This window comes from Myotis lucifugus, unplaced genomic scaffold (genome assembly GCF_000147115.1).
Source record: "Myotis lucifugus unplaced genomic scaffold, Myoluc2.0 scaffold_382, whole genome shotgun sequence".
Lineage (NCBI taxonomy): Eukaryota > Metazoa > Chordata > Mammalia > Chiroptera > Vespertilionidae > Myotis > Myotis lucifugus.
Genome location: NW_005871430.1, coordinates 167,579 through 184,763, shown reverse-complemented (window position 1 = coordinate 184,763; position 17,185 = coordinate 167,579). Strand labels below are relative to the sequence as shown.

The following is a 17,185-nucleotide window of genomic DNA, read 5'->3' as shown; positions in this document are numbered from 1 at the left end:
CCGCCCTTTATATTTTTTACCTTCTTTTTTGTTTTTTACGCTCATTTTCACCCATTTGCCCGGTTCTAACTTAATTCTGTCCTTCCCTTTCGTGGGTCCCCCCTCAGCCTTGTCTGAGCCCCCGGGTTCCTTCCCCCATCAGTGGGGGCCCCCAGGGGCTTCCCCCCCAACTTTAGGAGGCCCGAGGGGCCCCCCCACTCATTTCTGAAGCCCTGAAAGACTTTCCCACCCCAGTCTGGGGGGGCCTGGAGGACTGTCCCACTCCAGTCTGGGGGGATGGTGGGTCCTGCTCCTAGATGCCTCTGCCCTGGTCAGGCAAGCGGAGCGCTTAGTCTCATCAGTGTGGCCTCTGCCCCTGTGTCCCCATCCCACCCTTCTCCCTAGAGCTCCCTCATTCCTATCTCCTCTCTCCTTCCCCCAGTGCCCAGCGCCCCTCCCCAGGAGGTGACCCTAAAATCGGGCAACGGCAGCATCCTTGTGAACTGGGTCCCACCACCTGCTAAAAACCACAACGGCATCATCCGTGGCTACCAGGTACCCCCACAAGCTGACACACCCCTTCCCGGGGGTGCCGAGGCCTCCCTCTCCCCGGCATCCTGCGTGCCCTCGCTCTGGGCACTGAGAAGTGAACCCGTGCAGAGAAGCGAGGAGCACCCACTGCTGATCAGTGAGCGTCTGCCAGCCGCTGCCAAGCAGCTCCCTGGTCTCATTTCATCCCCGGTCCACCTGGTTCTTATCCCCAATTTACAGATGCGGAAAGTGAGGCTGAATGTAGGGCACAGGACGGGATGAGAAGTGGGGGTGGTTGTGAGGGGAGGGTTCCCTGGTCAACCCCAGGGCAGGGTGACCACAGGCTCGGAGTCTGACCGCAGAGGAAGGGCCCCGCAGCTGGGATGGTGCCTGGGGGCACTGCTCACCCTGCCTGTCCTTAGGTGTGGAGCCTGAGCAACACCTCATGGCCCCCAACCAACTGGACAGTGGCCGGCGAGCAGACCCAGCTGGAGATTGCCACCCAAACGCCAGGTTCCTACTGTGTGCAGGTGGCTGCCGTCACCGGCGCTGGGGCTGGGGAGCCCAGTGGCCCCGTCTGCCTCATTTTAGGTGAGGAGTCTCCACTGGTCCCACCCACATCCCTCCGCCCCAATGCCCACCTTCCTCTCCTTGTCCCCACTTCCCACTTCCAGCTCTTCTCCCTTCTCTGTCCGACCCTCGTTGCTCCCCCTGCCCCCTACCCCTGAGCTCCAAATCCCATACAGAGCAGACCATGGAGCGAGCCACCCGAGAACCCAAAGACCCCGGCCCGTGGATCCTGGAGCAGCTGAGAGCAACGTTGAAGCGTCCAGAGGTCATTGCCACCGGGGCTGTCCTGCTCTGGCTGCTGCTGCTGGGCACCACTGTGTGTATCCACCGTCGGCGCCGCGCTGGGGTGCACCTGGGCCCAGGTGAGAGAGGGAAGCAGACTCCAGGGGGTCAGGACTCACTGGGTCCAGTAAGAACACTATAGGGGGGTCCTAGCAGGCTTGGCTCAGTGGATAGAGCTTCGGCCTGTGGACTGAAGGGTTCCGGGTTCAATTCCTGTCAAGGGCACATACCTGGGTTGTGGGCTTGATTCCCAGGAAGGGCATGCAGGAGGTAGCCAATCAGTGATTCTCTCTCATCATCGATGTTTCTGACTCTCCCTCTCCTTTCCTCTCTGAAATCAATAAAAATATATATATTTTTAAAAGAAAACTATTGGGGTTAGCGCTCTAGCCTGATGCTGGGGACTCTAGATTGAGCCTTCTTCCTGTCCTCTCCCAGGTCTGTATAGATATACCAGCGAGGACGCCATCCTAAAACACAGGTGAGACATGAAAGGGGCGTGGCCTGAGGTGAGGGAGGGGCAGGGGGACCCAGGGTTAGTGGAGCTGGAACAGAGAATTGGATGGAGTCTCCCTTACTCCAGGCAGTTTGGAGTCCGGCCTGGTATCTGTATCTCTCCTCAACTCCAAGTGGGAATTGTTTTCTCTTTCAATAATGTTACTATCAGACCACGTGACAGAGAGTAAACAGAATCAGAGACTTAAGTGGCTTTGCCCAAGGCAACACAGCTGGACTTCTGAACTCCTAATCCAGCGGTTCTCAACCTGTGGGTCGCGACCCCTCTGGGGGTCAAACGACCCTTTCACAGGGGTCGCCTAAGACCATCGGAAAACACATATATAATTACATATTGTTTTTGTGATTCATCACTATGCTTTAATTATGTCCAATTTGTAACAATGAAAATACATCCTGCATATCAGATATTTACATGACGATTCATAACAGTAGCAAAATTACAGTTATGAAGTAGCAACGAAAATAATGTTATGGTTGGGGGTCACCACAACATGAGGAACTGTATTAAAGGGCCGAGGCATCAGGAAGGTTGAGAACCACTGTCCTAATCCAATGCTCTTGTCACCAAGCTCTCACTGATAGTACTGACTACACTTTCCTGCTGAGTCATCCTCCTGGGTGGAGAATAATTAGCGTGGGAGGAGCATCCTAACTCCTGATTTTCTCTCTGCACTCAGAGTTTATCTAGCAGTGCCTTTGCCTTTGCTTTCGGTCCATCACTCAACCTATGGAGCCATCTTTCCTTCACGGCAGTCCACCCACAGTTCCAGTAGAGGGCGCTCTGCCCCTACACCATAGGGCGGTTGCAGGTACCTCTGCTTCAAGTGTGTCTGGCTGCCAGAGCAAGTCTGCGGTTATGAGACAAGAGACTAAGAAAGCAAGCATGCTTTTTCATCCTGTTGGCCGAGTTTTGCACTAAAATAACCATTTCATCTGCCCACATTCTCCTGCTCTTTATCGCATTAGATTTCCTCTGGGAGGTTTCATATCCCAGGTCTGCATCTTTCAACAGACGTTTATCGAGCACCTACTAGGTGCCAGATACATCCAGCCAGACCCTTTTTCTGTCAGTGTCTCAGCTCAGAGCAAGGTTCCTTCCTGTGTTTTCTGTGCCCACTGGCCTTTCTCTGGAGTTACCACCTGGGCTTTGTCTGCTCTGCCCTGAACTTTCTCTGTCCCCCTGGGACTTCACCCCCGTCCTTGAGGGAGATGCCTTCATTTCTCTAGAACAGTCTCCATCTGCCAGGAACTCAGTCTAGACCAGTGGTTCCCAACCTTTTTTGGCCATGCCCCACCTAAGCATCTCTAAAATCCTGATGCCCACCCCCACCCTGTGACATATAATTCTTATTATTAAAAAAGTAAACTCCTATTCACGTGGAGGAAGCCTAAAAGGCCATTAACTTGGTCTAAACAAGCTTTCAAAGAACGTGGCATCCATCAAGGGCATGTACCTTGCTTGCGGGCACAACCCCCGTAGGAGGTGTGCAAGAGGCAGCTGATCAATGTTTCTCTCTCATCGATGTTTCTAACTCTCTATCCCTCTCTCTTCCTCTCTGTAAAAAATCAATAAAATATATATTTTTTTAAAAAGTGAACTCCTATTCACGTGGAGGAAGCCTAAAAGGCCATTAACTTGGTCTAAACAAGCTTTCAACGAACATGGCATCCATGAAAGAGAAAAATAAAAGAAGGAAAGGATAGATGAAGTACTGAGAAAGAAATCACTAAGAAATTGTTAATAATAATAATATGAAGTGATATAAAAAAATAGCAAATAAAGTTTCAAAACATATACTGGTAATAGAGAACTGGAATACATAAATATGTCACAATGTATATTTATAGACTGTATATGAGGCCCCTAGAACCATCGGAAATGCAAAAAATTCACTGTTAATAACATCCTCAAATTGCCCCCCTTAAAAATCAAATTGTACCCCTGTGGGGGGGGGGTACCCCGTTTTGGGAACCACCAGTCTAGACAGAGACATCCAAGTGAATGCAATCCAGAGTTGGACATGCAGACACATGTACAAGATACGTGGAGGAGACTGGGGTGGGGAAATTCCGGAGGGAGATTTCACATTGACCCTGACAGTGAGAAGGAGAAGGCCGAAGCGGGCAGCCGGAAATCACCGCCATGTTCGCAGGGGAGGAAAAACCGTTTGGTCTGCCTGGGGCATAGCGTGTGAGATGGGTCTGGTCAGGGAGTTGGAAACCAGGCTGAGGGCCCTGTTCGCCATGCCAGGCAGCCGGGCTCTCTCTGGGTAAATGGGAGCCACGGGAGGTTTCAGGCAGAGAAGCGCTTTGGCTGGTCCCTGTTGTTGAAACATGACTCAGGCAGCCTGCATGGCCCCCTGTTCAAAGGGAACCAGACTAGAGGTCGCCAGGCCACATTCACGTAGCCAGCTCTGCTCTGCCAGCGCATGACCTCATGTTTCCTGGCCCCAGCACTCAGCATCAGCCTTATATGGAAGGGCGTTGCTACTTTTTCAGATGAAGAACTGGGGCTTAGAGAGGCTGACAGACTTGCTCCCAGGGATGCACAGCTGGGCTGCGACCAACGGGGATTTTTTTTTTTTTTTTTTTTGCCAACCGGGATTTTCAAACAGGGTTTGTCTGGCTCCAGATAGATATTCTTTTAATCTTAGCACACAGCTGTTTCTTTTTAATACCTCTTATCGCTGGGCAACCTGGACTTCCCCTGATAACCAGGGTAAGAAAGGGCACTGCGTTGGAGACATCAGTGCAAAGATTTTAAGGAGTCTGAAGGGCTTAAACGTAGGTAGAATAAAGCCTGTAGCACAGTGGTTCTCAACCTTCCTCATGCCGCGACCCTTCAATACAGTTCCTCATGTTGTGGTGACCCCCCATGTCATTGTTACAAATGGAACATAATTAAAGCATAGTGATGAATCACAAAAACAATATGTAACTATATATGTGTTTTCCGATGGTCTTAGGCGACCCCTGTGAAAGGGTCATTCGACCCCCAAAGGGGTCGCGACCCACAGGTTGAGAACCGCTGCTCTAGCACCATCTCCTCGCCTCCTTTAGCTACCCCGTGGTTCTTGCTTTACGCTGTTTCTCCTGCCCTTGTCCCTACCTCCCCCCTCCCCCCCCCACCCCCATCCCCCATTGCTGCAGGATGGACCACAGCGACTCCCCCTGGCTGGCAGACACTTGGCGATCCACCTCTGGCTCTCGGGACCTGAGCAGCAGCAGCAGTCTTAGCAGCCGGCTGGGAGTGGACCCCCGGGACCCACTAGACCGCCGGCGCTCCTGTGAGCATGCCCAGAGGCGGCCAGGGCCTGGCAGTGGAACAGAGACCCCAGGGCTGGAGGAGGGAGACGTGGGCAGGATGACTCACCATCTCTCCTCCTATGGTGTCTTATTGCAGTGATCTCCTGGGATCCCCGCAGCCCTGGGGTGCCCCTGCTTCCGGACACCCGCACTTTTTATGGCTCCCTCATCGCTGAGCCGCCTTCCAGCCCCCCAGCCCGGCCAAGCCCCCAGGCCCCAGCTCTCAGGCACCTCCGACCTCAGCTGACCCGGCTCTCCAGCCCCTGGCCCAGTTCCGACAGCCTCTGCAGCCGCAGGGGGCTCGCTTCCCCTCGCTTCTCTGTGGCCCCCGCAGAGGCTTGGAAGGCCAGAAAGAAGCAAGGTAAGGACGGGATCGCAGACCCAGCCCGGAGCAGGCGGGAGGAGGGCCCAGGAGTGGGAATGTGGTGGGAATGTGGCCTGGGCCCTGGCAGGCGGGTGTGGGTAGCACCCCACCCACAGCTTTGACTGGCCTGTCCTCCTGGATCCCCATCAGTGACGCACTCAGCGAGGGCCGTGCTGGCCTCAGCTTTTCTCTACACGGCTCTGTTTTCAGCTTGGCCGCACCAGGAGCGGCCCTGCCTCTGCTATCAGCTCAACTCCACACGTTGATAAGCGAGCGCCAGGGCCCAAGAGACACGGTCCTCGCCCCCTAAGGGCTCAAAGTCTAATGCAAGTGCCTGACCAGCACACAGTCATTCCAGAACCTGGTAGGATGTGCCCAGAATGCGCCCAGTGCTGGCACGAAGCCTCCGGTTCCCATGAACAACTCCCCTGGCTCTACACAAGTCTGCCCAGGCCCGACTCTCAGCTTGCTCCCCAGAGGAGCAGTTCCTTTCTGCCAAATCTCTCCTGACTCCCAGCATCCTGCTTTGACTTGACAGAGAGACATCATTATAGTCTCTGTTTCTTTCTATTTTTTAATATATTTTTAATTTCAGAGAGGAAGGGAGAATGAGAGATAGAAACATCAATGATGAGAATCATTGATCAGCTGCCTCCTGCATGCTCCCTACTGGGGATCCAGCCCTCAACCCGGGCATGTGCCCTGACCAGGAAGCAAACCGTGACCTCCTGGTTCATAGGTCGATGCTCAACCACTGAGCCACACCAGCCAGGCTAGTCTCTGTTTCTTTAGCAACCACTATGTTAGGTGCTTTACTTATATTTATTTTATTTAAGCCTCACAACATATTGACTTGGTATTATTTCCTCTAATTTCACAGATAGGGAAAGAGGAGCAGATTTGGGTAACTCATTCAAAATCCCACGTCAATAAGGGGCAGAACTCAGAGCTGAAGTCAGAGTGGTCAGCTCCCAGGGCCACTTTGTCTCTGGGAGCGTCCGTGGGAAATCCTATCCTCTCACTGACTCTTTTCTCCCATCTCCGAACATTGGCCTGCACCCTATCTGCTGTCTTCATGAGCCTTCTGTACTGATGAGTGAGACTTACAAATGCTCAACAGCCATTTTTAAAAAATATATATTTTTAATTGATTTCAGAGAGGAAGGGAGAGGGAGAGATAGAAACACCAGTGATGAGAGAGAATCATTGATTGGCTGCCCCCCACATGCTCCCTACTGGGAATCAACGAATCGAACCGTGACCCCCTGGTTCCTAGGTAGAGGCTCAACCATTGAGCATACTGGTCGGGCTCAACAGCCAATTTTTTTAAAGTTTATAATTGAATTTTTATTAAAACAAATGTGGATTCAGAGTAATTAGGAGCTTGTCTAATATCCAAAATTTTATGTCTCTAAATATTAATGAAGCTGGCATTTTTTCCAGCTTTGCCTCCAAACTATTGCATTAGAAAATCTCAGTGGTAATAAAATACCAACTAAAAAGAGGTTGCATGAATGTCATTTAAAAACCAGTTTTCCGTCCAGCCAGCGTGGTTCAGTGGTTGAGCATCGGCCTATGAATCAGAAGGTCACAGTTCAATTCCCGGTCGGGGCACGTGCCCAGGTTGCAAGTTTGATCCCCAGTGTGGGCCACGTCCCCACTAGTCCTCAGCAGATCATGCTCTGACCTTGTCCAGAGCCATGGCATTGGCTCCACTGCTGTCACCTAGCCCACAACTGATGCGTCTTCACTTCCTAAAACGGGCAGGCTCTCTCAGTGCCCCTACTCCCCGTAACCTACTTATTCCTTTTTCCTACTGTTTGACTCTTGTTGGGGTTTTTCTCCATGATAGATATTATCACACTCTCCCGGGTCTCAACCATTATACCAGGTCCTTAATTCCCCATACTTTGTCAGATACATACACCGAATATTCTCATTAACTCAAACCAATATGTATTGCAATTCAGGGCTGGCCAGTGAGATTTGGCCTGACCTTGATAACATTTTTATTGCCTAGTTTATTATTCAAATAACATTGAAACTAAAATCCAAGTATTTCCGAGCAAGGGGGGAGGGGCTTATTATTACCAGGGTCCTTTAGAGGAAATGAAAAGGGCTAGGACAAATACGGCCTTTTCCAGAATTGGCCTTTCCCTTCCTTTTCTTTTTTCTTTCTTTTTTTAAATATATTTCATTGATTTTTTACAGAGAGGAAGGAAGAGGGATAGAGAATTAGAAACATCAATGAGAGAGAAACATCTAATAGCTGCCTCCTGCACACCCCCTACTGGGGATATGCCCGCAACCAAGGTACATGCCCTTGACCAGAATCGAACCTGGGACCCTTCAGTCTGCAGGCCGACGCCCTATCCACTGAGCCAAACCGGTTAGGGCTTCCTTCCCTTTCCATACAACCAACCAGCCAGCCAGCCAGCTAGAAGTGTCCCCACTTCTGAGCTTAGTTACAAAGCCAGGTATTATGTCATTCAACGAAAGGAAATGTACAAAAACCAAATCAGCCGAAGTACGAAAGCAAACTTCAATAGAGGAAGTCCAGCCATTGTGTGGGTTTTTATCCCAGTGGCTCAGAAGACCTGGCCACTGTCCATGGATTCCCAGGGCCCAGATGGGGTCTTAGTCTCGTCCCTGCTCTGAACTGGCCATGGTGGCCCCCAAGGCTTTAGCATGAGACCGACTAGACAGCTCTGCCTCCAGGGCCCTGCCTGGCCTTTGGTCTGGGCTTCTGACCATGGGACACTAATCTGAAGGCTGTTTCTTTCCTCCTTTGCTCTGGTTCCTGGTCTGGGGAAAATCTGTTATTTCCTATTTACATTACCCAGTTCCTCTCTGGTTTAAACTTAGATCACCTGGCTTTGGGCCTGACCAGGAAGCATTGTACGTGGCTGGGTCAGTCCTCTCAGTGACCTCGGCTTCGCTACTGTCAGAGTTCACTCAGCCTTGTCTCTAAGTGTGGCTCACCCTGAGTGGGAGTCACGTCTGTACATGTTTACACCTACATCTCTAACAGCATCCTTCATTCACTCATTTAGCCAACAAATACTGACTATCTACGGGCAGGGCATTGCTCTCTGGGTGAGACCAACACATCTTCCTACTCTAAAGGGCCTCTTCCTTCACACCTGGCCTGGTCTAGGGTTACTTGTTTCTGTCTTACCCACTCATGACCGTCTAACCCAGTGGTTCTCAACCTTCCTAATGCCGCGACCCTTTCATACAGTTCCTCATGTTGTGGTGACCCCCAACCATAACATTATTTTCATTGTTACTTCATAACTGTCATTTTGCTACTATTATGAATCGTCATGTAAATATCTGATATTCAGGATGTATTTTCATTGTTACAAATTGAACATAATGAAAGCATAGTGATGAATCACAAAAACAATATGTAATTATATATGTGTTTTCCGATGGTCTTAGGCGACCCCTGTGAAAGGGTCGTTCGACCCCAAAGGGGTCGCGACCCACAGGTTGAGAACCGCTGGTCTAACCCATGGCCCCAGGTGAGACGCTCAGGTTGCTCAGGGCAGGGCCGGCCAGAACCGCGTGAGATTTTCATAATGTGAAGGATGGAAATGAATAGATTCTCTCCAAGAGAAGAAGGAGCCAAAACTACCCAGAAGAGTAACCGTGTGAGGCTACAGAGATTGGGAAGATGGCCATACATCCAGTAAAGGAAAGAAAGCTATTAGGTGCCAGGAACATTTTGACCTGTGTTTATTTAATTGGAAAAGCCATCACTTGCTGTGGGTGTTTACAAATGAAACAGGCTCAGAAAGGTTCATGGATCTACCTGAGGGCACACAGCGATTGCATGGCTCAGCTGGGCTATGAGAGTCCATTTTTTTACTCCAAGCCTGGTGCTCCTCCCACCCTCTCACAGCTGCCTGGCTGAAGCTGGGAAGGGGAGGAGAAGAGGGAGGGCGGTTCTTCCCTCTTTTCTCTTTGTCCAGGGGCCTTAAAGCGTAACTGAATGACGAGGCCGAAGCTGGAGCCTGAGGTTGGGGTCTGACAGGCCCACCCTGGCCTGTCCCTCAATGGCCGATTGTTCCTTTGCAGAGTTGCACCAGGCCAACAGCTCCCCACTGCTCCGGGGCAGCCACCCTATGGAGCTCTGGGCCTGGGAGGCAGGAAATAAAGGCTCCAAGAACCTTTCCCAAAGCCCAGGTGAGAGGAAGTGAGGCGGTGAGGTGGGGTGCAGGGGCCCACCAGCCCCTACAGCCGGCTTCAGCTGTTCTTGAGAAAGCTGGCAGGTGGGGTGTAGGGGCAGGAAGCTGAGGGGAGGGCTGGGCAGGGGGCAGGCTGGAGTGTGAGGCTGATGGGGGTTCCGCTATTCTCATGCCCAGGCTATTGTTCCCCAGGACCTGTGCCCCGAGCTCTGGTTGCCTGGCGGGCCCTGGGACCGCAGATCCTCAGCTCCTCCAGCGAGCTGACTTGCCCTCTCCCGCCAGCACCCCTCTCTTCTCATGAACCCCCCACTCAGAATCCACAGACCCAGTAAGAGGGCATGGGGTCCAAAAGCAGGGGTGGGGTGGGATGGGGTGAGGGAGGGGCGGACAGGGGCTGGAAGGACCCCACTAACCATCCTGCCATCTGTCTTACCCCATCAGGCACGTGGCAGAGCCCCGAACTCCCTCCCCCCACCCCCTGTCAGCAGCCCCCATCCCCACCTGCAGGCCCTCCAGTACCGCCAGCCACTCCAGCCACCAGGCCTCCTCCCTGTCCGGTCCCAGCCCAACCTCTAGTCGCCTGTCCAGCTCTTCGCTGTCATCCCTGGGGGAGGATCAGGACAGTGTGCTGACACCTGAGGAGGTGGCCCTGTGCCTGGAGCTCAGTGAGGGTGAGGAGACCCCCAGGTGAGTAGGCCCGTATTACAGTATGCTTGTCCCTGCCTCCTTCCACTCCTCCCAGAGGAATGGTCCCACCCTACCGCACCTCAACAATCCTACTGTCTCCCATGTTGCCTCTTCCTAGGAACAGCGTCTCTCCTATGCCAAGGGCTCCTTCACCGCCCAGCACCTACGGGTACATTAGCGTTCCCACAGCTTCAGAGCTGGCAGACATGGGCAGAGCTGCCGGAGGAGTAGGGTCCGAGGTGGGGAGTTTGCTGTGCCCACCTCGGCCCTGCCTCACCCCCACCCCCAGTGAGGGCTCCCTGGCCAACGGCTGGGGCTCAGCCTCCGAGGACAACGCCCCCAGTGCCAGAGCCAGCCTGGTCAGCTCCTCCGACGGCTCCTTCCTGGCCGATGCCCACTTCGCACGGGCCCTGGCAGTGGCCGTGGACGGCCTTGGCTTTGGTCTGGAGCCCAGGGAGGCAGACTGCGTCTTCACAGGTACGTCAGCTCACCCTCACCCCTCGGAGTGGGCGCAGCCCCTGTAAGACCCCCTTCTTCCCAACCAGGAGGCCACGTTCCTAGTCATGGTCTTCCTCACGGTCTTTGTCATTGTCCTTAGAACAGCCAGTTTTCATTCAATGATGACTACCTCCCAGGCTCTAGGATAAAGCACTGTACATGCATTCAATGACCCCTCTAGGAGGAAATGCTCCTTTATTCTTTTCCCAAATGAGGAAATTGTAAGTCAATCAGGTTTATTAACTTTGCCCAAGGTCACCCCATGAGAACAGGGACAGACTGTTCAAGTCTGAAGCCTGCAGGCAGCCAAGTGCGACCCACCCCCCTACCTGAAGGCCCACCCCACCCTCACCCAGACAGGGGTCTCCAGGAAGGGTGGCTCCAGCCCCTGTGATTCACTCCAGCCCAGAGTTCAGATTTCTCCTCACTGTGGGACGTTCTGTCTCCTCTTACCCCCGCCGTGCCTCCACGCCCTCCTCTTGCCTTGTCTGTGGTTGTGGGGAGGAGCAACCGGGCTCACCCTTCACTGTCTAGTGGAGTGGGACCATCATCTCCATGTCACCCTTCACTGTCTAGTGGAGTGGGACCATCATCCCCATGTCACCCTTCACTGTCTAGTGGAGTAGGACCATCACCTCCATGTCAACCTTCATTGTCTAGTGGAGTAGGACCATCATCTCCATGTCAACCTCCACATGTCTAGTGGAGTGGGACCATCATCTCCATGTCAACCTTCACTGTCTAGTGGAGTAGGACCATCATCTCCATGTCAACCTCCACATGTCTAGTGGAGTGGGACCATCATCTCCATGTCAACCTTCACTGTCTAGTGGAGTGGGACCATCATCTCCATGTCAACCTTCACATGTCTAGTGGAGTAGGACCATCATCTCCATGTCAACAGAGGCAGTCAGGGCTCCCCTTAGCTGTTCCCTGCCTCATCTGCTCTATCAGATTCCCTGTTCCCGTCGTATGAACCCTAACTCTGCCCTATGCCCCAAGAAAAACAACCAGGCTTGTGGTGCACGAGAGAGCAAGGGTTATCCAAGGCAGAAGTTCCCCTAACGGAGGGAGAGGAGGATGCTGGGAGTGGGAGAGGATGGGCAAAGGCCAGTTCGAAACATTCTCTCTAAAGAAACGAATGGTTCCTGCCCCTGGGGCCAGAGCCACCGAGACTGATGGGCCAAGTTGGGGTTAGGTTATACTTCGGGTTGGGTGTCTGCTTGAAGTTGGCCCCAAGCTTTGTTCCCTAAACTGGTTCCCAGGGGTGAAGGCCAACCCTCCACAGATATCTCTACCCCCTCACAGGTGCCTCATCGCCTCCCTCCCCCCGGGATGACCGCCTGCTGACTCGCACCCTCTCCCTGCCCCTGTGGGAGTGGAGGTCAGACTGGCTGGAGGACCTGGAGAACAGCCACATCCAGCGACTGGGCAGAGGGCTGCTGCCCTGGCCCCCCGACTCTTAGAACTCTCCCCAGAGAAGCCATCTCAGCTGCGCTGCACCCAAGGCTGGCAGTAAGTGCCCGTCTGCCTGGCTTGTGTGGTTCTGGGTGGAGCCGTGAGGGAGCCAGGGGTCTGCAGGACAGACAAGGAGCAAGGGGATAACTCCACTCTCCTCCAATTCTCCTAGAGACTCGTCCTGAGGCATGTCCCCGAGACTCCCCCTCCCGGACCCCCAAGAAGAGACTCAGAACTCCCTCTCCTATCAGCCACGGGCCCTGAGGAGGGCTGGGCCCTGGACTGCAGACCTTGGTCTGTGCATCTCTGCCCTTGGGTACATCTGGCCTCCAGGAGAGCTCGCCCTCCTTGACCGTGAAAAGGAATGAAGCAACACACAATCACAGCAAAGCAGACCCGGAGCCCCCGGAGCGGAGAACGGTCTCCACCTGGCGCCTTGCTTGTCCTCGGCTCTGCCCAACCCCACAACCAAACTGTTTGGCTTAAGGAGCAGCCCATCTCCTGCTCCCCCACGCACGGGGATCGTGAGACATGGGGGAGCCAGGGGTCTTTCTGGGGAGCAGCGGCAGCTTGTGGGGGTGGGCCGTGCAGGAACTGGCTCCTCAAGCCTCCCCTCAGCCTCACTGGACCGTGTTCCGTACGGGGCCTCCACCCCCAACACCATGCAAAGGAGATACAGAGCAGAGCCCTGAGCCACGAGGCCCAACCCAGCACCAGGGCAAAGTCCCAGAGGGACCAGGGAGGGAGCTCCAGGGCGGGAGGTGCGGAATGCGGGACAAAACCACCCTCCCCACACTGCTGTCAGTGAGCCCAAGGAATTAATACTATGACATGGCAATGCCCTGAGTTCCGTGAGCTCTTTCCCCGGAGAGTCGTTTGGCGGGGAGAGGGAGGCACGTGGAGATAGAGAAAGAATTGCCTGAACTGGAAAGGGAGCAGGCATTCGCTGACCCTGGGCAATGTCACTCATCCCTGTCCAGGAACTAAGGGGAGAATTATGTACACCCATCCGATTGGAAGCAGGACCCAGGCAAGGGAGGGCTGGGCATGGTCAGGGCCTGCTGGTCTTGGCAACTGTTCCCGAGAAGACAACTCCTGCCTCCAGCCGCCCCAGCCCCCTCCCCAGAGACCAGTCCCAGGTGGTTTCTTAAAACAGGCAAAGTAGCTCATCCCACGAAAGGTAGAGCCACCTGTCATGATTGGCTGGTGCACACCCTTCCACCAGAACAACAGAGCAAACCAGTGGTGGCGCGGACTCCCGGGGCCTCCGCCACAGACAGCGGAGGGGAGCAGGTGACGGCGTCTCCCCCACGTGGCAGGAAAGGTCAGGGGCAGAATCCTCAGGTTGGGGGGGGATGAACATGAGCAGGGCCACAGGAAGACGCCTTCAGGGAGGGCCCATTTGAAAGGGCCCCGAGGGGGGGTGATCATCCCCCAAAGCCCTGTGGCTCTACTGGAGGCCACTCTCCTTTGGAGGCTGAGAAGGCCGGGCCCGGGGTCGGTGCTGCCCGGACTACCCTGACCTGGCCAGTCTGGGCTGGAGGGTGTGACCCCGGAGGAGGGAGCCGCGCTGCAGATAACCATCCTTCCTCTCCTACTGATTTTCCTCTTCTGGAATCTGCTTTTCTTTTAGCTTCCTGGTAACATTCCTTTAAAAAATATTCCAACCGTGTTTGCTAGCCCTAAGGAGAGAAAGGGGCTGTACCCACTTAGGACAAAGTGGCAGGAGCGGTCAGAGCCTGGGCATGTGGGCAGTGGCAATCCCGAGAGCCCAGGGTGGTTCCTGAGCCGGGGGAGAGCAAGCGGGAAGGAGACAGGCCTCGGCTTACCTGTGAGTGGCACTGGCTGTGCGTGAGGGGGTGATGGGGACCATGGCATCCACGGCCAGCATTGTTTAAAATTCTGTGCCAGCCAAACCATCCCATCTGGGCCTAACCTGGCCAGGAGGTGCCTGTTCGCACACACCCTCTGTGAGGAGGGGCTCAGAGGTTTGAAAAGCCGATTCCTCTTTTTTTTTTTTTAATCCTCAGCTGAGGATGTTCTTCCATTGATTTTCAGACAGAGTGGGAGGGAGGAAGGGGAGAGAGAGACATTGATTGGTTGCCTCTTACATGCGCCGGGTCTGGGGCCAGGGATCGAGCCTGCCACCAAGGTTTGACCGGGAATCAAATGGAGACCCTTGGGTCTGTGGACTGATGCTCTAACCACTGAGCAACCAGGTCAGGGCCTGTTTTCCCCTCTTGACCCGGGTTTCCCCATGAGCTCCTCCTTCCTTTGAGTTTAAAAGTTATTGCGCAGGTATATTTCCTTGCAAGAGAGAAGCAGCACCCAGAGGAGGCACGAAGGGAGGGCCTGGCTTAGCAGGACAAGTTTCTCATGGTTCGTTATTTGGAAAGTCCCTCTGGTTGTCACTAGAGGGACAGTGACTTCAGCTACTTCAGGAGGTGGAACAGGCCAGGTCTCTTAGCCCAGTCCTCACCTAGAGTTTTGACAGAAGTTCAGAAGGAAGGGCCCTGATATACACCCCTTGGTGGCCCCTCCTGCCCCGCATCCCGCGCGAAACCGGACGATGGCCCAGCACGTCACTCCGACTCTTTATTGTCCTTTTTTACAAACGGGTCTCAGGTAGGTAGGATGGAAACGGAAGAGCTGTCTCCCCGGCTTCTCAGCCGGTCCTCAGGGAGCCCCACTATCACTGCCGGAAGGAAGAGACCCCTCCTGCTCCTCTTTGCACCCCCTCATTGACCAAGGGAGGGGCTCCCATCCGGGCTCCTGGCCCGGGACAAGCCTTTCCCCCACGGAACTGCTGATTCTCCATCAAGCGTTATCTTGGCTCCTAGAGAGAGACACACAGGCTGGCTCGCAAGGCCCGGCCCACAGCAAACAGACCACGGGAGGCATTCGCCAGGCTGATTTCTCGCCTGCCTCCCCTGACCCACTTCTCTGGGAGCCCAGCCTCCTCTGCCATGTGGCATCTGCCTTCACCCTTTGTCACTGTTCCCCAAGACTCCCCCAGCCCCTCACTCACTGGGCCGCCTCCTTTCCACACTTCCCCTGCAAGCCCTTCTCTATCTCCCTCTTCCCAGTCATCCCTGTCCTCCACTCTTGGTTTCTCCACCCCTAGCCCCCACCTCTCGGCATTTCCGTCCTGGCCTTTGGCTCTGGCTCTGGCTGCGGCTCCGGCTCCGGCTCCGGCCAGGGCCCCGGGAGCCCCGAGAGCTGCCGGAGCCCCTGGAAGAGTTGCTGGCGGTGGAGCAGGTGCTGGCGGCCTGGCCCCGGGACAGGAAGCTTGGTCGGCTGTAAGGGAGCCAGGCCTCTTCTGCAGCACAAGAGAAAAGAGTAGCTGGGCCCAGGCAGGGGGCAGGACACCACTCCTGGCCCCCTGTGCCACCCCAACCCTCCTCCCAGCTCTGGAAGGAGAGTTGAGGGCAGGCAAAGGGCTCAGGCCATCCTGGGGTTGAGAAGCAGAGCAGCCAGTACGTGGCCTTGACATCACACGCACTCAGAATCCTGCAGGGAACACCCACCCCTGTTCTCTCACTGAGGCTGGTCCTGAGAAAGGATACGACTGGGGAACCTCAGGGGATTTTGCTCATAGGCAGCTGGAGAGACAAGTGCCTCCGATGTGGATCAAATGCATGAACCCAATGAAAGTGAGGGGTGAGCTGGGTTGAAACTAGCCCATCAATGGCCCCATCTGCACTGTACTATCAGCCTCCAGTCCTAAAGCCCACCTTCTATAGCTGCACCCTCCAGCCCGCCCTGGCCTCCTTACCATCCGGGAGGGGTCCCCGATGGGTCCCCAGGGGCCCCCCCTGCCCCCCTCTTCTCTCCCCGCTGCGCTCCCGTTCCAAGGAGGACATGCTGCCTGCTGCTCTCAGCCCTGAGGCCCAGCCCGTCTCTTCCTCTGGTGGCGGCAAGGGCGGTGGGGGCAAGTCTGGGGAGAGGCCTGTTTCAGCAGAGGGTCCCACTCCCCTGGTACCAGTCCCTCCCACTTCCTTTCCCTGGTGCCAGGAGGCTGCGAATGAACAGCCCAGGATGTGGGTTTGCCTGCTCCCCACCTCCAGCCTCCAGAGCCCGCCCCTGGTTTCTGCCTGTGTCTGCTACTGATTGTCACCACCCCCAGGCCCATGGCCCCTCACCCCCAGGACTGTGCTCCCGCCGATAGGGCACGGCCTTGGGTTTCTTCCGATGGGCGTGGGGCCCTTGAAGTGGCGGAGTCATCTCCCTCGGCGCCTGCCGGGTTCTCCCTGTAGTGTTAGGAGAAGGGAGAGGAGCAGGTAAGAGAGAAGGTCTAGAAGGGACTTCAGGAGGCGGTGGGATGAGGTGAGGGTTCTGTAGACTCACCTGGGGCACTGCTGGCGGTGCTAGGGACAGGGCTGGCGCTGAAGTGATAGGCGGCTGTGGGGCCAGCCCCGGGGCCAGCAGGCCTCCCCTCGTGGCTGTTCAGAGCGGGCTGGGACACACTGAGCGGGGAACTGGGCTCAAGGGGCAGCCTCCTGCAATGACATAAGGCCTTAGCACTTGTTCTCGCAACAAACACTAAGCGCCTACTGTGTGCCAGGCACTGTGTTAGACACTCGGCCTAATACTCAAATGAACAAGGCATGGCCGGCCCCCACCAGGCTCCCGAGCTAGTGGAACATGAGGGAAGCCATGTCTTTGAAACGCTCCCGGGAGCTGGCAAAGTCCCTCCGAGGGAGAAACAGTCTGAAGGGAGTGAGAGGCCTTGTTAGTCTCCAGGTTTCTCCCCAAATCATATAGCTATCCTCATGCACCCAGATCCACCCACCCATCC

The 17,185-nt window shown here is 55.0% G+C and overlaps 2 protein-coding genes across 2 annotated transcripts in view; one reads left to right on the top strand and one right to left on the bottom strand.

Moving 5' to 3' along the window:
- The window catches only part of ROBO4 (roundabout guidance receptor 4), a 17,153-nt gene extending 3,943 nt beyond the window's left edge, over nt 1–13,210 (top strand). Inside the window, exons 7-18 of the mRNA XM_023743260.1 lie at nt 422–534; nt 933–1,101; nt 1,257–1,442; nt 1,801–1,843; nt 5,032–5,168; nt 5,285–5,548; nt 9,635–9,742; nt 9,937–10,072; nt 10,186–10,431; nt 10,550–10,908; nt 12,238–12,444; nt 12,560–13,210. Coding sequence (XP_023599028.1) covers nt 422–534; nt 933–1,101; nt 1,257–1,442; nt 1,801–1,843; nt 5,032–5,168; nt 5,285–5,548; nt 9,635–9,742; nt 9,937–10,072; nt 10,186–10,431; nt 10,550–10,908; nt 12,238–12,395 — 1,919 coding nt within the window. The 3' untranslated portion in view covers nt 12,396–12,444; nt 12,560–13,210. The remainder of the gene's footprint in view (nt 1–421; nt 535–932; nt 1,102–1,256; nt 1,443–1,800; nt 1,844–5,031; nt 5,169–5,284; nt 5,549–9,634; nt 9,743–9,936; nt 10,073–10,185; nt 10,432–10,549; nt 10,909–12,237; nt 12,445–12,559) is intronic.
- A 1,786-nt stretch (nt 13,211–14,996) lies between these two features.
- Nucleotides 14,997–17,185, bottom strand: part of ROBO3 (roundabout guidance receptor 3) — a 14,984-nt gene continuing 12,795 nt past the window's right edge. The window contains 5 exon segments of the mRNA XM_023743246.1: nt 14,997–15,223; nt 15,519–15,706; nt 16,163–16,324; nt 16,530–16,637; nt 16,735–16,889. Of these exon segments, the coding sequence (XP_023599014.1) occupies nt 15,212–15,223; nt 15,519–15,706; nt 16,163–16,324; nt 16,530–16,637; nt 16,735–16,889 (625 nt within the window). The 3' untranslated portion in view covers nt 14,997–15,211.